This window comes from Engystomops pustulosus, chromosome 7 (assembly GCF_040894005.1).
Source record: "Engystomops pustulosus chromosome 7, aEngPut4.maternal, whole genome shotgun sequence".
In the NCBI taxonomy this organism is placed as follows: Eukaryota; Metazoa; Chordata; class Amphibia; order Anura; family Leptodactylidae; genus Engystomops; species Engystomops pustulosus.
The window spans coordinates 159,522,751-159,544,458 of NC_092417.1; the positions used below are offsets into that span (position 1 = coordinate 159,522,751).

At 45.2% G+C, this 21,708-nt stretch overlaps 1 protein-coding gene across 4 annotated transcripts in view; it reads right to left on the reverse strand.

Annotated features, from left to right (window-relative positions):
- Window positions 1-723: 723 nt before the first annotated feature.
- The window catches only part of CCDC34 (coiled-coil domain containing 34), a 30,143-nt gene continuing 9,158 nt past the window's right edge, over window positions 724-21,708 (reverse strand). For all 4 annotated transcript variants that reach the window (XM_072118555.1, XM_072118554.1, XM_072118552.1 and 1 more), the window contains exons 4-7: window positions 20,804-20,911; window positions 9,610-9,768; window positions 8,189-8,330; window positions 724-5,628 (exon numbers count right to left, since the gene is read on the reverse strand). In XM_072118555.1, coding sequence (XP_071974656.1) covers window positions 5,411-5,628; window positions 8,189-8,330; window positions 9,610-9,768; window positions 20,804-20,911 — 627 coding nt within the window. In that variant the 3' untranslated portion in view covers window positions 724-5,410. The remainder of the gene's footprint in view (window positions 5,629-8,188; window positions 8,331-9,609; window positions 9,769-20,803; window positions 20,912-21,708) is intronic.

The window sequence follows — 21,708 nt, forward strand, 5'->3', positions numbered from 1 at the left end:
AACAGATTATACATAGTGTCCTATCTGCAGGCAGCATGTTGTAGAGCAGGAGTAGCCAAGCAGATTGTACATAGTGTCCTCTTTGCAGGCAGCATGTTATACAGCAGGAGGAGCTGAGCAGATTGTACATAGTGTCCTATGTGCAGGCAGCATGTTATAGAGCAGGAGGAGCTGAGTAGATTGTACATAGTGGTCTATCTGCAGGCAGCATGTTATAGAGCAGGAGGAGCTGAGCAGATTGTACATAGGGTCCTATCTGCGGGCAGCATGTTATAGAGCAGGAGGAGCTAAGTAGATTATGCAACATGCTCTATAAGATACCTAGAGATAAGACACTATAGGGGCAGATTTATCAAGGTGTCTGAATATTCCTACTTGCCCATGGCAACCAATCACAGCTCAGCTTAAATTTTACCAGTGCTCATGAATATTTTAAAGGGGAGCTGTGATTGGTTGCCATGTGCAACTAGAAATATTCTGACTTTCAGACAGCTTGATAAATCTGCCCCTATGTACAAACTGCAGATAGCAAAGCATGTTAGATAGGCTAGCTGATCTATAAACTGTGACAGCATAATAATTTTATTAAAAATGTAAACTGAAAACACTTTAAAAATGTTATTTTTATTACAAATGTTAAGAACAATAAAAAAAATGCATTATCAAAAGTACAAAAATATTTTAAAGAATTCTAGTAAAATAATTTAATTCTTAGAATTTTTTTTTTAAAGCAAACAGATAACTAAACAACATTTCAAAGCAAAATATTAAAAGGGATTTTATCCATAAAACATATTTTAAGGCAATAATTGCCTCTTAGGTGAGGAGTTATATTACCCATGGGCGCTGGTTTCTGAGCAGCCTCTACAAAACATTGAGGGTTGCCCGAAGGACCTTCCATCTCTTTTGTAGGTCCTTCCCCTTTCATTCTTAGAGGCTCTAAACTTTTGGACCTGCAATTCATAAATTCTCCTGTAGGCCCTTATTTCAAGACTGGGTTGTCTAAAAGAGACGACTCATCAATTATATCATTCCAGTTTTAGAATAAAGAGACATTTTTTTATGTTATAGAACCCCATTAAACTGTGAACCAGGTGATTAAAGGGATTGTCTACTTTCAGCAAGTAATTGATATTGTTTGCGTAATGAAAAGTTATGCGTTTCTGTATCAATTGCTTGTGTAGCTCTAGATCTCTGCTTGCTGTCATTCTATAGGAAGCTTCATTGTTTACTTCCTGTGGGATATGATCATGTGATCATGTCCCTAGTCATGTGATGTCACACAGGTACACAGCTCGTTATATATCCCTGGTCATGTGATGTCACACAGGTACACAGCTCGTTATATATCCCTGGTCATGTGATGTCACACAGGTGCACAGCTCGTTATAACACGAAGCTCTAATTACCCTGTTATAAAATGAGCCGTGCACCTGTATGCATCACATGACCAGGGATATATAACGAGCCATGCACCTGTGTGACATCACATGACCAGGGATATATAACGAGCCATGCACCTGTGTGACATCACATGACCAGGGATATATAACGAGCCATGCACCTGTGTGACATCACATGACCAGGGATATATAACGAGCCATGCACCTGTGTGACATCACATGACAAGGGACTGCTTTCTATCCACAGGAAGTGAACAATGAAACTTCCTACAGACTGACAGCAAGCAGAGATCTAGAAAACAAAGAGAAATTGATACAGAAAGTATATCAGTAATTTGCAGAACTTTTAATTTTAATTTAATTTTAACTTTTAATTCCACAAACAATATCAATTATTTGCTGCATAAACCATTTCAAGGGTCAGTTCACACATGACCACCCATACCTTCAGCTATACTGGTCCATACTGATTCCATAGGATATGGTAACTTGGTACCACAAGCAGTACACAAGTGACTTTGGGTTTGCCAATTATCAATGTAGAATTCAACCCCAAATAGTTCAGCCCCATATCCCGGTACCTTGCACGGTCTTATTACCACCAATAGGATAATCCCCTAACATTCCTACAAGTCAGATACATAAACTACTTTATACAACGTTACCTTCTCCGACACACAATAAATGTCACACCAAATCCTAAAACCGCTCTAATCCCTCTCGTAAAATGAGATTTAAGAGGAATTTCCAGCAATGGGCATCGTTATGCTTATAGATATAGATGTACAGCTGTAGTCAGCAGGGATCCGCTGGTAGAAGAGCAAGCGACTCATCTTAATAAACAAGGCCTAAAAGGAAACCTAACCCAGCATTATGAACCAAACACACCTTGAGAATACTGTAGCTACATTGATGCAGAAACATATCTTGTTTAATCCCTGAACCGAGTGAAAAAAAACAATTATAAAATTATGATAATGAAGCTCTGTCGCTCCTTTGCCTGGGCTTGGCTTCTCCTCTCACATTAGTTATGCACTGCACCAGAGAATGAAGTAATCACGGTTCTCCCTGCCAGGCAGAATAATCAATTGCTGCACCATCCCCCAGCTGCTGTGTATAAGTGATGCAGCTCAGGTTGATTAGTCTCGTCTTGGCTGTTCAGAAAGCTCCGTATGTAATCTGGATCCAGCTTTCCCAAGGTCCTGAATTTTATAATTGTTTATTCAGCAAAAGCACTCAGCTCAGGGATTAAACAAGATATGTTTCTGCATCAGTGTCGCTACAGCATTCTCAAGGTACGTTTGCTTCATAAGGCATGAAATCAAATGGTGGATTTTCTTTAATAATCTCTTGGTCGTCCGTGTGCTACAAACTCCAGCTGGCACAGATTTTATGCTATAACAATAATGTTTTAGAGAAAGTTAGGTTGAGAAAAAGGGTTAAAAAGTTGCAAAGTTGCACTATTGTCAATTTTTTCTTAATCCCCCCCCCCCATTAGGTTCTTGTAGTTATAATCTTAAAGGGGTTTTTCAGGCTAACAGGAAAATCTATTGGTTACCAAGGGAGGCGTCCTCATCTACTCTTTTCCATTAGCGCGACCCATTTGTCCAGGCCCAACTGGAGTGGAAGTGGTGAGGATCAAGTGTTAACTTTTAGGGATGGGCGGCTCTGTTCAGGTCCGTGTTCGCAGAGTTTGGAAGAATTCTGAACAAATGTTCGGTTTGGGTACCTGAATGTGATGATTCAACGGAAGCATCCACAATCGGCGCTGGCACCATTTGCGCACGTTAACCCTTTAAATGAAATCTACCATCAAAATCCATAATGATAAACCAGTGATATTTTGTCATAACTCCAGGCACTGTGACTGTGGTAATCTTCTTATATTTGTTATCCATGGCCTCCTTCCTTCTAAAATCAACTTTGAAAATTATACTTAAGAGCCAAAAGTGTTATGGGTGGCGTTACCAGCGCTCCTCTGTGCTGTAGCTTCACAGGCTGTTACACTGTGCAGAATCACATTTCCCCTTGTTATCTCAGTCCTACACACTCCTCCTTCCTGCTCTCAACGGATGGCAAAAGAGAGTTCCAAAATCAACTTTTACAATTATGCTAATGAGTCAGAAGTGCTTTAGGAAGGGTGTTACCAGATATTCCGTGCTTCGGTTTCACAGACCTTCATGCTGTGCACTCCCCTCCTCCCATTGCTTGAGATTACCTCAGGCAGAGAGAAGGGGGAAGTGCTGATGGAGCAGAGGGGTGTGTGAGACAGTTGTATGGCAAAGAGAGATTACATTCAGCGTCTGTCCAGGGATATTTAAAATTTGTCTTTATTCCGGATACATAATCCAATGTAAACCGCTGTTAGTCATAACATCATGAGCCATAAATGAGTGCTGGAAACGTGTTGGCCTGTGACCTTGTATCCTGTAATATGCTATGAGAGATACAGTATCTTTTCTTTTGTGTTTAGTGGGACAGTGTAAGACCCTATAAAGCTGCGGTACGGAGGGGCTCTTGTAACACAGCCAAAGAGCCCTTCTGGCTCATTAGCAGAATTTTGAAAGTTGCTTTTAAAGGGAAGGAGGCCACGGATAATAAATATAAGAAGATTACCAGAGTCCCGGTGCCTGGATCTATGAGTAATGTCCCTGGTTTATCATGATGGATTTTGATGGTAGGGGAGGTGAAGTGTTCTTGCACAGTGTAACAGCCTGTGAAGCTGCAGCACTGAGGGGCTCTGGTAACAAGCCCCAGGAGCTATTCTGTTGATATTAGAAGGAAGGAGGCCATGGCTAAGAAATATAAGAATATTACCACAGTCACGTTGCCTGGATCTATGAGTAATGTCCCTGGTTTATAATGATGGATTTTGATGGTAGGGGAGGTGAAGTGTTCCTGCACAGTGTAACAGCCTGTGAAGCTGCAGCACTTAGGGGCTCTGGTAACAACCCCCAGGAGCCATTCTGACTCATTAGCATAATTTATGGTTGGAAGGAGGCCATGGATAACAAATATAAGAAGATTACCACAGTCACGGTGCCTGGATCTATGAGTAATGTCCCTGGTTTATCATGATGGATTTTGATGGTAGATTTTCTTTAATTGATGGTGGCTCATATGTCATTAGGGAATGATAATCCTAGAGAAAATGGTTGTGGTGTTAAGGTTAACAGGCACCAATTGTGGGTGTTACCGGTAGGGGCTTAAGTAGGCGATTCAGGGCCCCATAGCAGATTTCTTAATGGGGCCTACATTCCCGCTTAAAAAAAAACAAAACATATTTGTATACTCACACGTGAGTTAGAATGACGCACAGTATATACACACACACACACACAATGTATACACACATACAGTATCATATAAACCCATGCATCATATACACACAGATATATGTGCGAAAACAGACAATACAATATACATACATACAGCATATACACACCCAATAACCCAGATGCTGGGGCCCCTTGACACTGTAAGCCCCATAGCAGCTGCTATGGCTGCTACTCCTGTAGTTACGCCCCTGGGTAGAGGCGAGCCTGAATGCTGGACCAGAACTTCTGGCTTAAGTCTTGGTTCGGGGACCCAAACCCACAATATTTGACATAGACCTGAATGCTACAGTTCGGGTCCACACAACCTTAATCAATGTACTAATAACCGGTCCCAGGAGTCACACGTGCAAGTAATATGATAACGCTATTGTTGTCCATGAGGCACTATGGGAGCCCCACCACACCACTAAAAGGGCCAGATTTTTCAGGAATGTCTGATAGCAGAATGGTTGCAATGAGAAATTAGAACCAATCAGAGCTCAGCTTTCTTTTCCTAAACAGCTGTGCGAAAGTGAAATCTGATTGGTTGCCAGTTCTCCTCTCAGACCCTTCGGATAAATCTCCCCCCTATTCCTTCTTATTTTCCTTATTTCCCACCTCCTTAGTAACCAATGGATTTTATGGTGACCCCAGAAAGCCCCCCCCCCATCCATCTTCTAGTCGTCCGCTCTATCTTCTAAACATCCCGCCACCAACGTGAAGATTGTCCTTTGGCTTGCACACCATGGAGGGGCTGGATCTGTACAGCTGGTGGGATACGGGTCTCTTTTTCTTCTTCCCAGACGGGTTTCTGACATTCTCTTTCGGGGGTGGCGGCATGGGAATAGGTTTCCATGGAATGGGGTTACAAAAACCTGGAGCGGGATAGGAACTTCCATCATAATAGCCTAAAAGAAACAAAGAAAGCCGCGTAATTACAGGAGAGGTCATGACAGTAGTAGAGACCCGCACGTTGTGCTTCCCAATGATGAGGTTATAGGTGAGAGTCACCCTTCCTAAACATCCCTGGTGGATCCTGTTGAATTCAATGGGTTGCACCCAAATATTTATGCTACTATTAGGAAACTATAGGAGTGGTTTTCCTATACATACATAACATGTGTAATTGAAGGGGGTGCGGTGGCTGCGATCCCCAGTGATCATTTCATTTCAAGGTCGATTTCCTTTTTAACATGCAATAACGGTGCCAGCACTGATTGCGGATGTTACCAGTAGGTGGTCACATTCAGGTACCCGAAACTCACTTTTATTCAAAGTTCAGCCGAACAATCGCCCTGCCAAGACCATATGATGTAAGGTCCTGGCAGGGCGATTGTTCATGGGCAGATAGAGATCACATGACTCTCCATCTGCGGCCATTTTATAGTCAGGAATGTCTGTCTGATGAGGTAAAATACACTTTACATATCAAGAAAGCGGAGCAGAACTATTAATATATGTATATTGGTAAATTACTTCATATCCTGTCCCACACACACTTACACACACATTACAAAAACATGAGGTGAAGTGGACAATCCCTTTAAGCCTTTTTTAGAATGTCTCTCTCTGCCTCTTGCTGAACCATGAAAGGTTATCCGTCTGTCAACCACTAGTACAAGGGTGACAAATGTCGTGGCAAGATCCAAACCCAGACCCGGAGGGACCATGAGGACGGAGGCGCTGACCTCTGATGGGCCATGGTCCCTCTCCAGACAGTGGCTGACAGCAGGAATGTGTGAAGCGTCGGCCATGAGGACGCGGCTCCAGACCCCGATGTAAGCTCTGGCATATGTTACACACAGCCGAGGGGGGTGGGACGGGGTGTTTGAGACGCCAATGGAAACTGTCAGCACTTTATGAGCTTCCAATGACGGTATGAAAAGCATGCCTGGCCCGTCTCCACTCCACACAGGCCGTAAATGTATTTACCACGAGGAAAACACTACACCTAGTAAAACGCTAAATGGAAAAAAAAAATCTGTGTACATTTGTTTTTAGGGTTGTGTTAAAAAAATAGTAAACTAAATGTATCGAGTTACCGCGCCACCAAAAATAAGACATGGATTGTAAATTGCTGACGCCATATCCATTCATATTGTGTCTCCTTTAAGTGACTTTGGGGAGTTGTCATGTTGAAAAAAAAATGGCGGTTTTCCTCCAAAAACAGCGCCACACCTGACCATGGTTTGTGCTGGTATTGCAGCTCAGCTGTATAGAAATGAATGGAGCTGAGCTGCAATACCACGCACAGCCCCAAATCAGGTGTGGCGCTGTTTTTGGAAGAAAGCAGCCATGTTTTTCAACCTCCTTTAAGACCCCTTTGTTATGATCTCTGTGAGCGGTTGGATTCCCAGATTAACCAGACACCAATCCCTTATCCTGTAAAAAGGGTCTTTAAAGGTAAAACCCCTTTAATTGTACGTTAGTCTCACAGTGAGGAGACTTATAAGAAGTTTCTGAGGTAAAACTGTTCCAGTTGCCCATGGAAACCAATCAGAGCTCAGCTTTTATTTTATAAACAGCTGTGGAAATGACAGCTGAGCTCTGATTGGTCGCAATGGACAACTAGAACAGTCCTGCTCTTAGATACTTCTGATAAATCTCCCCCACTGTTGGTATCAGATTTAGAGAGTGTTAAGCAGAGACTGAAGCAGAAGAACTTACATTATCTAAACCTTTTAAGATGATTGAAATTGCGTCCATTAAAATGAAATTTAAAAAAAAAAAGCAAAATTAAGCTTCTTGGATACAGTGGGGCATCTCTTAAAGGGGTATCCAGGAGTATCCAGAATGCTTTAAGAAATAAGAATGAATAATGATCCTCGCTTAAAGAGCAATGTTTAAGTTGGACAACCCCTTTAAGAATTTACCAAACGGAAAATGTTGATATAAATTAGATCCTGTGACAGAGAGGATATCCCTTGCCTTATTCGTTTGGTAAAATCTTAAAGGGGTGGTCCAACGTAAACATAATATTAACCTCTCCCCTCCGTCCCAGTTTCGACGGCACTTTTGATAAAATGCTGTTTTAGTCAGTATAATATCTAGTGACATTAAGGGCTGTGACCGGTCATGCCAATGGTGTCGGGGGCCACAGCCGAGACGTCCGATTGGCTGCAGTTGTAACCGGCCCTACGTGTCATAGACTAGAGCTGCAGGAGCCATTTCCGATGATATTACAATAATCAGGTCAGGTAAGTAGATGTCAAACTAATTAGACCTTTTAGGGGTGTGTCTATAGCCTCCAAAGCCACACCCCAAATGTAGTGGGAGGGGTTTTCAAGTGTCTTGTTTATTGGCCGGCGCATAGTTGTACACATTGAGTGGCAAAATCATTTGGCCAATAAATGAGCTCCTTGAAAACCCCACCCACACCAGGGGGAGTGGTTTTGGCAAGCAAAAACGGGAATATATGCCCTATATGACAACTAGTTCTGGGTTTAGGACGCCCGCTCCGGTACACACCTGTTAATTTCCCATTGACATAGCCGTAGCTGCTGAGCGTAGGCCGCGGCTTGTTCTTGGCCTGCTCCAACCACTCGCTGAACATCCGCTCCGCCTTCTCCTTCTTCTCTTTCTGCTCAGCGAAACGTCTCTCCTCTTCTTCCTGCACAAAGACACGTCGTTACATCTGCCCATCCCAATAACAACCCTATGAAGGACAGGAGCAGAGGACAGGATCCGGCTAGACAAGCCATGTAATGAGCGCCCCCTACAGCCGCTAGTGTGATGTGTAAGCTCAGGTCTGGTACTGATCAGCACACAGGTCATTAAAAAAAGATCCATAGATCCCCCTGCGGGCCCTCCGCCTCCGTGCGGGTTTCTAACTTGCCATTTTACAAACGCTCCATAAATGTATTCATGGAACTTATTAATATCCTCTCCGTCTCCGGGTGGGATTGTAATTCCTGGTTACTGGAATGTGCTGCGGTCACACAACGGTTAAACATGAAAGGGCTCATCGGTCGACCGCAAGGAGCTGGGGGGTGGGGGCTCTACCTGCTAAATATCCCACAGCAACACAAATCTGTTTGAGAATGAAGACGGATCTCATGTAACCGGCATAGGGCATTTCTTAAAGGGGTTTCCTGAAAAGAGCCTCCTTAGGATAGAGACAACCACCCCGGACAAAGTCATCAAAATCCATCGTGATAAACCAGGGACACTTACTCATAGTCTTCTTATATTTGTTATTCATGGCCTCCTTCCTTCTACAATCTACTCCTGGGAGTGTACCAGAGATCATCCGTGCAGCAGCTTCACAGGCTGTTACACTGTGCAAGAGCACCCCCCCCCCCATCTCACTGTGCAAGATTACAGAACACAGAGATAGGGCGGTATGGTCCTGCACAGTATAACGACCTGTAAAACTACAGCAAGGATGATGCTCTGGTAACAACCCTGAGTGCCCTCCAGGCTTATTAGCATAAATGTTAAGGTTTACCAGAGTCCCTCAGTGCTGTAGATTCACAGGTTTTTACAACAAGCAGAGCAGGTAGATTACACAGACAGAGGGAGGAGGGATAGAGCAGGGGGGAAAGGGGGAGAAATATTATGCTCATTGTAACAGCCGTGAATCTATAGAACCAAGGGGCTCTGGTAACACCCCTCATTAGAATTAATTTAAAAGTTGATTTTAGAAGACAGTGACGGTGCCCGGATCTAAGAGTAGGTGTCCCTGGTTTATCATGATGGATTTTGATGGTAGATAGTTTATGCGCAAGACCCCATCAATTACAAGAACAGGGGTCCCGTGTATCCTGTGTGAAGGGAGTGGTACTGTAGGTGCTGGCGGGGAACCCCTTTATAATACATGGGCAGGGGGTAACCAATATTAACATTGCATGAGAAGCTAAACTGGTTCTGCCCCCCAATATGGTGCTGACCTTCTGCCGCCTCTTCCTCTCCTGCTCCTCGTCCCTCTTCTTCCGCAGCCATTCCCGGTAACGCTCGCGGCTCTTCTCCTCTATCATGCGCCTCTCCTGCTCCTCCACCTCTTTTTCCTGCTTCTCTCGGAGAAGTTTTTGTTCCTTCTCTTTTCTTTCCTGTCCAAGGAAGAAAAAACACCATGACTTCCTTACGTAGAGGCGGCAGCTTTCATCACAGTGTAGGAAGCTCATCTCCGCTCTCCAGGAATGGAGGGGAAGATAATCTGACACCCCGACCCAACACTGTACACACCCGACGTTATCTGGTCCTGGTCCCTGCGGTTTCTATTCTCTGACATGTGCAGAGGTCTATAGCTGGAAATAAAGATCCAACTACCACCGAAGTTCTTTAAGATGACTTGTCACCAGATTTGTATCCCCCAAACCAACACTGCCTGCTGGTAAAGGGTTACAAGTCCTCTCCATACCAACTAACCGAGCTGCAGTGAGGGCTCTGTACCTTAAAGGGGTTGTCCGAGAGCATAAAGGAAGCTATTGGTGGCCGGGAGGGGGCTGGTTAAAAAACAAACATTTACTTACCTTCATGGTCCCTCCCAGGGTCCCGCAATGCAATCACTCCGGGATGTGCCCCTTGTAAACATACAGGGGCATGAAAGCCGTGCCTGTGTTCAGCTTCCGGCTGGCCAAGCCCACCCGTTCCTACTCCCAGCGTTCTATAATGGGGCCCGGACCGGAGTGATAGCAGCACAGGACGCCGGGAGGGACCACAAAGGTAAGTAAATGTTTATTTTTTTTTAACCAGCCCCCAAACTCTTTAATTACAGCCATTTTTTTAAATATGCAAATTACTTGCTCACTTGACTCCTATCTCCTGTCTTTGACTCTTTTCCCCTCCCAGGCTGCCAGTGGACCACGCCCCCTTATTCTGACAGCTCTGTGTCTCTTCAAATTCACTGCCCTGCCTCCCTCTACTTAGGGGCCGTCTACCAATATTCAACTAAAGACATATACAGCTATATTTACTTACAGGAAATATTGTCTTGTGTTACATTCAGGTCATGTGACCGGGGTAATGTCATTTAAGGTCCTATACTCTTTAAATTTGCAAAATGCATTCCATGTATGTATCGGATCACATGAAATCACAGCAGCCTCCATGGTGGATGGGGAGGAGTAGATCAGATACATACATAGGGTATGTTTTGCAAATGTAAAGGATGACATCACCCTGTTCACATGACATGAACTGCCGAATAGTAAGCAGGCATAAGGCATGGGAAGGAGTAGATGGGAGGGGCCGGCCAAGCAGGTCAAGACCCCTTTGATGCCAGGTAATATAAGATAAAGTTGATTTATGGGGATGTAAGGAAAACAATTTTTAGCAAAAAGAAGGGTGTCAGTTAGTATTAGGGCTCTATATTGAACCTGTCACTAGTTTTTCCAGTTCTATAGATCATAGAACCACAAGCCTGATGAAATATGTAAGTTGAGATTCTTATCTTTAATTTGATACAAGTATCTTTCTAGGTTTCTGGGTCCAATAGAACTGAAGATAGGGGCGTCTGAGATGACAGCCTTAAAATTGACTCATCTCAGCCAAAATACGACTCTTCTCTGCTCATTTTCACATTTTTTTTTATTTTATAGGTAACGGATGAGATTTCACATAAAAGAGGGAATTCTAGAAAGGACATTTCATCCCCTCCCTGACAGAGCTGGTAGTTAATTGAGTTAAAATCTGGTGACTGCCCCAACTGCTGGCAGATTTCTTTAAGAGGGAACCTAACAAAACTGCAAGCAGATATTTACTTGTGTAGTTGTTACTAGTAGCATTTATATTACAGAACTGTAGCTCCACTATGCAATGGTGGGGTGTCCTCACACTGCTGTGCCCTTAGCTCTCAGTATTTATCTGAAGCACGGCTCCTCCCCCTCTGCTAGGAGTAAGATTTGTTGCAGGCTATTGGTTGAGTACTCCAATAGGCATTAAGAACGAGGGGGAGGGGCTGTGGAGCAGATCGATTCTTGGTGCCAAGAACTAACCGGCCAACTCTCTCCTTGACCCCCTACAATCTGGTTACCAGACTCCACTGAAACTGCTCTTACTAAAGTCTCCTCACTGCTAGAGCCAAAAGTGACTATTCTCTCCTCGCTCCTCTGGATCGATCAGCAGCGTTTGATACTGTGGACCACCAGCTCCTCCTCAGGATGCTTCGCTCCATTGACCTGAAGGACACGGACCTCTCTTGGTTTTCTTCCTCTCTCTCTGGCTTTCAGTGTCTCCTTTTCTGGATCTTTCTCTTCTCATCTTCCTCTCAGTGTCGGGGTTCCTCAGGGCTCAGTCCTAGGTCCTCTTCTCTTCTCTCTCTATACTACCTCCATCGGACAAACCATCAGCAGATTTGGTTTCCAGTATCATCTTTATGCTGATGACACCCAGCTATATACTTCTGCAGGTAACATCACCCCTGCCTTACTCCAAAACACTAGTGACTGTCTCTCTGCTGTCTCCACCATCATGTTCTCTCTCTTCTTGAAACTTAATCTTTCCAAGACTGAACTTATCTTTCACCATCTACTTACCGACCCAACCCTGACCTCTCCATCTCTGTCTGTAGGATCACCACAACCCTGAGGCAGCAGGCCCGCTGTCTTGGGGTTATGCTGGACTCCGACCTCTCCTTTGCACCGGTATATACAATCAGTTGCACGCTCCTGCCACATGCACAGCAAACATATTTCCAGAATCTGACTTTTTATGACAGTGGAAACCTCTAAAACACTAATAGTTTCTCTGATTCATTCTCATCTCGACTATAGTAACTCCCTACTAATCGGCCTTCCACTTACTAAACTTTCCCCTCTACAATATAATATTATCACAGCAGCCAAGCTCGTCTTCCAGGCGCTACGCAGATTACTACAGTCTGTCCAGTCACTGCCGGTAGTGTATTATAATATGGGTGGTTTAGCCCAGGGCCCAAGCCTTCTAGGGGGCCCATGGCCACCCAAACCATCCGCCAAATTTTATACTGAGAGGGACTTCACCCATGAATTCCTTATACATCTGTTCCTGCTCTCAATACACAGGTACACAACAGCCATTTAAGGACCTTTGAAGGTCCTCCAAAAGGTCCTGAAACCGCAGACTGAAAGCACAAGGGACGCATCCTCTGCTCCCCAAGAAGCTGATTCTAGTCCCAGACGTAGGAAGTGATTCCAGACTTGTAGGGGCTACAATATTCATACAGCCCAGAACCCATGGCAGTCGCAATCCACCCCAGGTCACTTCTCTAGTTGCCCGTCTCCTTCCAAATTTAATTCAAACCAATCCCCCGTTATCCACCAAGCTCTGTACAGTGCGGCACCTCCCTACCTCTCCTCTCTTATCTCAATCTATCAGCCAACCCAATTAAATGATGCCACTATACATCCATTTATTATTATAATTATTATAAAGATCTGAAACCCAAATTTTCTGATAACCCAGCACCAAATCCCACCAACACTGAAATAATAAAATCTCCACCCCCTCATATAACCATGTCCTGTACTCAAGACTAAAATCTAATAAGACTAAGAATATTTTTTCTCAAACACGACAAAAGGAAATTGGCCTTTTCCTCTTTGCAATTCAAGTTCCAAAGGGCACATTTATAGAATTGTCTTTGGATGCCCTGCACGATACTTTACACTTCCCCTGCGTCCCCCAGACGGAAAAAATACTTTTTTTTTTCCCGTTGTTTAGGCAATTCATTTAGAGGGCCTGCACGCCTCTGTGTAATCCCATTGCTTCCGATTTTATTTGTTCTGCCGCTTTACATCCACAACAATTTCATGACATAGACTGAAGCTTCTGATTCGGTAATTATACCCTTTCGCGAATGGCCCCACCAGCTTCTTGGAGCCGCATTAACTAATGGCTGCGCTCGCAGACTGGCGGCTCGCCAATGGAGATAATTGCATCTCGTTTTATTGTCACATAGCTCGGCTCCATACCTCATCTCCTGCTATGTGGAAACACCTGGTGCGCTTTATAAGAGATCTGAATACATATAAAACCATCTTTCACATACTTTATAAAAAAAATTTATAGGCCTCACTGTTTCCAAGACGGCTTTTTAGATAAATCACTCTAATCCTATAATCATAGGCTTTTAAAACAATGCCCAACAATTACTCATGCAGTCAGTCCTGGTAAATGATCCCACACGTTAAAACTCTTGGCTCTGCAGTTCTTGCTCTCAGAAGGAAAAAAAACTTCTAAATGGACGGCTGGTATTTTTGATTCGAGGCCGGAGAGCGGGAGGGCAAGGACCGAGGCCGGAGAGCAAGGACCGAGGCCGGAGAGCAAGGACCGAGGCCGGAGAGCGAGAGGGCAAGGACCGAGGCCGGAGAGCGAGAGGGCAAGGACCGAGGCCGGAGAGCGAGAGGGCAAGGACCGAGGCCGGAGAGAGGGAGGGCAAGGACCGAGGCCGGAGAGCGGGAGGGCAAGGACCGAGGCCGGAGAGCGGGAGGGCAAGGACCGAGGCCGGAGAGCAAGGACCGAGGCCGGAGAGCGAGAGGGCAAGGACCGAGGCCGGAGAGCGAGAGGGCAAGGACCGAGGCCGGAGAGCGAGAGGGCAAGGACCGAGGCCGGAGAGAGGGAGGGCAAGGACCGAGGCCGGAGAGCGGGAGGGCAAGGACCGAGGCCGGAGAGCGGGAGGGCAAGGACCGAGGCCGGAGAGCGGGAGGGCAAGGACCGAGGCCGGAGAGCGGGAGGGCAAGGACCGAGGCCGGAGAGCGGGAGGGCAAGGACCGAGGCCGGAGAGCGGGAGGGCAAGGACCGAGGCCGGAGAGCGGGAGGGCAAGGACCGAGGCCGGAGAGCGGGAGGGCAAGGACCGAGGCCGGAGAGCGGGAGGGCAAGGACCGAGGCCGGAGACCGTCAGTAGAGGCTGAGCTTTACAAGTAACCATATCATAACTAACGAGTCCACACAGAAATGCCCAGGGGCATAACATAAACCAAATATTATTGTCCAAGTACTCCCCAACCAAAGGCAGGGGTTGACGACAAGAAGGGTCAGGCACGTGGGATTTTTAAAAAAAAATGTCTGGCAGTGGCTAATTTCCCGCTCCCTATTGAAAGGATATGTACATGCATGCATACAAGCACATATGTATGAGAGACTCAGGGTAGAGGCCTTCAACCAGGTGTTCATCTGACATAGCTCAATTAATTTAAGCTAAGCAATAAGTATGAGTGCATGAATCATTTGCAAGCCCAAAAATATTATAAAAATTACAACCTGTTGCCTTTTGCCTTCATCTAGTAAACTAGACTCTAAAAATGCCTCAACCTGAGATCTGTAATACAAAGGGGCACAACAAGAAAATGCTGGTGTGTCTTATCTACTGGGGAACCATGAAGTTCCCAGTGTTCAGGGTCAGGAAATTCCTGTTTCCAATCTCTCTTGTGGTGGCTAAAATTTAATTTTATTTATTTTTTTCAAACAAAAAAATAATTCTCGATTTTAATTTGTATGGTATGCCTTCATCTGTGGCGGCTTTCCCCTCTTATACCTAATGACCACAATTTCTCTAAATTGCCTCTTCTATACCCCAGTACTCTGTTGCCCCTCCCTTATGTCCTTACCCATCTATGTTGCACGCCACTTTTTTATTTGATTTTATGCACCCCTTCTGTCTAACCCCTCCCTTCTCTATCCCCCAGTACATGTCTACATTGCCCCTGACAACTTCCAGGAGGAGCTCCAGTGATCACACCCTACATAAAATCTCACCCCTTGGGTGAAGACAACATCAGTTCGGAATAAATTCCAGATCAGGTTTTCTCTAAATGGGAAAATTATGTGTGGAATAATTTGAGCCCTAGGGCTATTACAAGTAGAGATCACCTGGGTTGATAAGACTGTGGGAGACATTTATCAGGGCTTGTTTGGTGTATTAGCCCTAAAATATTCGTAAGGCATTGCCTTTATTTTCCCCTTTACACCAACTCCAGGCCAAGTGGGCGAGGAGGGGTGTGAAGGCTTGACGTGGCCGGCGGCGGAGTGGGCTGGTCCAGGGTGTTTGTGCCTCGCTTCTACCCACTCGCTCCAGCCTGAGACCGTAGCCGGTAATAGCGCAATTGTATGCCAGCGCAGGAAGCAGAACCTGGTGGTGCTGGAGGGGCAAGGCTTTCATCATACGCTGGCACACAGTGCTGACATATGATTAACGTCCCCCTGTTTCTATTATTCCTTGTCCAGTCCATGAGGATGACTACCGCAAATTACTTGCTGATGACATCTGTTCCTGTTGGCTTGTTCCTCATCAGTGCGGAGCAGAAGCCAGTCACTACGCTTATGCCTCTTCCAGGTATCCCTCCCATATTAGTGCAACGTGGTCGCCCGCGGACTCCCCTCCCATATTAGTGCAACGTGGCCGCCTGCGGACTTCCCTCCCATATTAGTGCAACGTGGCCGCCTGCGGACTTCCCTCCCATATTAGTGCAACGTGGCCGCCTGCGGACTTCCCTCCCATATTAGTGCAACGTGGCCGCCTGCGGAATTCCCTCCCATATTAGTGCAATGTGGCCGCCTGCAGACTTCCCTCCCGTATAAGTGCAATGTGGCCGCCTGCGGACTTCCCTCCCGTATTAGTGCAATGTGGTCGCCTGCGGACTTCCCTCCCGTATTAGTGCAATGTGGCCGCCTGCGGACTTCCCTCCCGTATTAGTGCAATGTGGCCGCCTGCGGAATTCCCTCCCATATTAGTGCAATGTGGCCGCCTGCGGACTTCCCTCCCATATTAGTGCAACGTGGTCGCCTGCGGACTTCCCTCCCATATTAGTGCAACGTGGTCGCCTGCGGACTTCCCTCCCATATTAGTGCAATGTGGCCGCCTGCGGAATTCCCTCCCGTATTAGTGCAACGTGGTCGCCTGCGGACTTCCCTCCCATATTAGTGCAACGTGGTCGCCTGCGGACTTCCCTCCCATATTAGTGCAATGTGGTCACCTGCAGACTTCCCTCCCATATTAGTGCAATGTGGTCGCCTGCGGACTTCCCTCCCATATTAGTGCAATGTGGTCGCCTGCGGACTTCCCTCCCATATTAGTGCAATGTGGTCACCTGCGGACTTCCCTCCCATATTAGTGCAATGTGGTCGCCTGCGGACTTCCCTCCCATATTAGTGCAATGTGGTCGCCTGCGGACTTCCCTCCCATATTAGTGCAACGTGGCCGCCTGCGGACTTCCCTCCCATATTAGTGCAATGTGGTCGCCTGCGGACTTCCCTCCCATATTAGTGCAATGTGGTCACCTGCGGACTCCCCTCCCATATTAGTGCAATGTTGTCACCTGCGGACTTCCCTCCCATATTAGTGCAATGTGGCCACCAGCAGGAGTCCACATTGCACCAATATGGGTAAGACGCTCGTCTTTTAGATACAGATCCGCTGTTATTAAGTACTTTGGTCACTATGAATTGTGATGTAATTTCTGATGTGAGATATCTATTTGGAAAGACCCCTTATAGCTGGTGGACATACCCTATATGGCGCATATGTGATTCGGCCCAGTCGGACCATAATATTGGGTTCTCTGATTGTATTGATTGTACCTGTTTTTTTAATATATTTAATAAAGTTTGATGAATTTGTATTTGTATATAAAGAACGGTGTAACTCCTGTATTTTGTGGTAGTATATTTGTATTTTGGAGTAGTTCTATAATTTACAAGGTGGAAGCTTATATACCTAGTCCCATAATGTAGGACTCATGTTGTGTACATTATATGAAGCCAACTTCTAGTCTCTGGAGCCACCAGCGAGTTGTTACACGCCTCCCGTAATTTAGAGTAGGAACCGCGTATCTGTGAACTTGTAGACTATAGAATAAGTTCTGGTTTATTTCCCTTTACAAAGCCAGATACATCAAAGAGCAAGGACTTGTATACTGGAAGGATTTGCCGTCTCGCTTTGCATGCAGTTCCTTTTGTTATGGGCGCTAGTCAAGCGTTATAATAATAATAATCAGGGGCATAAATAGGAAAACAGATGATCAAAGAGGAAACGGGGCGAAGGCTGAGAAACATCAGGAGCCAGGAAGGCGCGGTGCCGACAAATATTACCGCCATCGTCTAAACTTCTATGTCTACACCATGGAGGCGCATGTTTTATCATCCAACCCCAAGGCTCCTGGATCTTCAGTACTGTGTCTGATGCCAGACGTGTTCAGGACAAACATTTGCAATGAACCTCAGAACCATCCATCAGAATTATCAGTGTGGAAGGAGGTGGCTAGAACCGCGTTAAGGGGATCTTCCAGCCTAACACTATCCTTAGTATTGGTCGTCAATGGATGATCAGTAGAGGCACCTGCTCTATAACATGCTGCCTGCAGATAGGACACTATGTATAATCTGCTCAGCTCCTCCTGCTCTATAACATGCTGCCTGCAGATAGGACACTATGTACAATCTGCTCAGCTCTTCCTGCTCTATAACATGCTGCCTGCAGATAGGACACTATGTACAATCTGCTCAGCTCTTCCTGCTCTATAACATGCTGCCTGCAGATAGGACACTATGTACAAACTGCTCTACTCTTCCTGCTCTATAACATGCTGCCTGCAGATAGGACACTATAGTCGATCTAGTCAGCTCCTCTTGCTCTTTAACATTCTTTCTGCAAATAAGACACTATATACAATCTGCTCAGCTCCCCCTGCTCTATAATACGCTGCCTGCAGATAGGACACTATATACAATCTGCTCAGCTCCTCCTGCTCTATAACATGTTGCCTGCAAATAGGACACAATGTACAATCTGCTCAGCTCCTCCTGCTCTATAACATGTTGCCTGCAAATAGGACACAATGTACAATCTGCTCAGCTCCTCCTGCTCTATAACATGTTGCCTGCAAATAGGACACAATGTACAATCTGCTCTACTCTTAGTGCCCTATAACATGCTGCATACTGATAGAACACTATAGTCGATCTAGTCAGCTCCTCTTGCTCTATAACATGCTGCCTGTAGATGGCACATTATGTACAATCTTCTCATCTCTTCCTGCTCTATAACATTCTTCCTGCAAATAGGACACTATATACAATCTGCTCAGCTCCCCCTGCTCCATGACATGCTCCCTGCAGATAGACACTATGTAAGAGCTGCTGAACTCCTCCTGCTCTATAACATGCTGCCTGCAGATAGGACACTATGTACAATCTGCTCAGCTCCTCCTGCTCTATAACATGCTGCCTGCAGATAGGACACTATGTACAATCTGCTCAGCTCCTCTTCTCTGTAACATGCCGCTTAGAGTCAGACTACGTGTTCAGTGTAACACTTCCCCTTTAATAATAAGGTAATGGTAAAGCTAATGTATTAAGATAATGATTAAAAACCAGGTAATAATATTTTAGGCGACTGCACACATCATCTAAATTTACGGCATTTCCCTTCAGATCATTAGATTTCCTGGCGAGATCCACATAAGCCGTTGTATTCCAATAATTTACCTTGCATCGTGTACGCAGCACAATGGCCGGGGTTAATGTATAACCTGATGACTATTCTGGCACACACATCAATACTATTGTTTCCACAGGCACATGATAGGTTGGGCCCGGGCTTAGAAAGCGGTCACACCTTTACATACCAACGCTCTGTTTGAACACGCACAGCTCCCTACATAAGAGGTGAAAGCCTCTCCTATAGTCGTGTGCATACTGCTGTATCACATAGGTGATGTGCTACAGGGTCTCAGTCCTGTAAGGACAAAGATAAAACGTGCATGTGATTTGTGCATGCGATTTTACCTGTCACCTTTAAGCATTTGTCCAAAGGTTGGAAAAATATGGCTGCTCTCTTCCTAAAACAGCGCCACCCCTGACCATGGGTTGTGCATGGTATTGCAACAAAGCTCCATCCATCACTATACAGCTTAGGTGCAAAACCAGTGCTTCAGACAACCGTATGGGGGACGTATATACGGCAGTGGGCGCCAACGTACCGCTCCGAAGCTGTGAAAAGATAGGACATGTCCTATCTTTTCTCAGCATACAGCGCCGTGAGCCATTTATCCCTATGGAGAGGGGCGGGGGTGAGCAGAGCTACGGTACGGCGGGCACACGTGTGTCTGAATGCAGCCTTACTCTGATAGCCCCCAAAGATGACGGGAAAGCAGGTAATGGAACTGGGGGATGACTCTGGAGGTGCAAGGTTTGTTTTGCAGAAAGCAATACAGGCAGTCCCCAGGTTACGTACAAGGGTTCTATGGGTTTGTTCTTAAGTTGAATTTGTATGTAAGTCGGAACTGTATAGTTTATAATTGTAACCTCAGCCAATTATTTTTTGGTCTCTGTGACAATTGGATTTTAAAAGTGTTGGATTGTCATAAGAACCAGGATTAACAATAAAGCTTCATTACAGACACCATTAATAACTGTTATATATGTTTATTGTAGCCTAAGGGCAAAGTACAGTTTATTAACAACATCCAGAGGTCCCTTTGTAACTAGGGGTCATCAGTCTGGTGTTCTTAAGTAGAGGACCGCCTGTATATTCCATAATTACAAAAATAGATACAGGTGGTCCCCGACTTATATATGACCCCTAGTTACAGAAGGACCTCTCTCGGCCCACTGTGACCTCTCAGGATGCTATACTTTAATTCCAGCAGTAAAGTGTCCATGTTGTTCCCATCACAGCAAAAATGTTAAAAATCCAATTGTCACTGGGCCGAAAAAATTTTTGTCTGGAGCTACAATTATAAAATATACAGTTCCGACTTACATACAAATGCAACTTAAGAACAAACCTAAAGAACCTATCCTGTATGTAACCTGGGGACTGCCTGTATATAGATATATAGAATTCTATGTATCTACACACAAAAGCCTCATCAGAAAACCCCTTGAAGTTCTGGAAAGCGATGGTTGTAGGATTTGTCCCTTTCAGTTCCAAAAGGAATTCAGAACCGGCAACACATTTCGCTTCAGATTATCCACAGATTGTGCGGAAAATCACGCAATCCGGTTCTTCTGCGTTTCTATCTATGGAGCTTCAGGTGAAGTGAAAATATGACAAGTATGTGCCAAGGTGCAAGCGATCGGGGTTACACCTCTGATGAATATTTATGGAGTAACTTCATGTATATTCATGGTGACAGGTCGGATTGCAGAGAGATTTACAGCTTTACCTGTTCTTGCTTCTTTCTGACCCATTCCTTGTGTTGTTCCTCAGCCAATCGTTTCTTCTGCTCTTTCTTCTGCTCCTCTTTCCATCTTTCCTCCTCCTGTTTTAATTCCTTAATGAGAAGACACACAATTTTTTTAAGTTTGTCGTTTCCATATTCTCTAAACTTTTGTCCCCCTCCCGAAAAAAAAATGTTTTCTCTCTTATCTATGTACGTGATTCAGGAAGTTATGCTGACTGCCATTTTAGCAGTCAGGAAGGATCTTTTCTCTGCATTGGGTAATTTGGCATCAGCCTTTCAGGGGGTTTTGCCTTCTTCTTGATCAACACTGAATAATTCAGTAGGTTGGACTCCATAGACGGATGTCATTTTTTAACCTCTCTTACTGGGACAGCGTAGAGATAAATCCCCCCCACAGAATATAGGATTTCAGCAAATTTCTGTTTTTTGATTCAAGATCAGATTTTCAGTAAAATCCTTAAAGGACTCCATAGAGAGACAGTGAGAGTCCTGATTGTCAATCACTGTGTGTGGATGGGGTAGTGACAGTCCTGATTACTCCACCCACACACATTGATTGACAGGGAGAGTACTGATTACTCCACCCACACACAGTGATTGACAGTGAGAGTCCTGATTACCATGCCCACACACAGTGATTGACAGGGAGAGTCCTGATTACTCCACCCACACACAGTGATTGACAGGGAGAGTACTGATTACTCCACCCACACACATTGATTGACAGGGAGAGTACTGATTACTCCACCCACACACAGTGATTGGCAGTGAGAGTCCTGATTACCATGCCCATACACATTGATTGACAGTGAGCCTCCAGATTACTCCTCCCACACACAGTGATTGACAGTGAGATTCCTGATTATCCTGCCCACACACAGTGATTG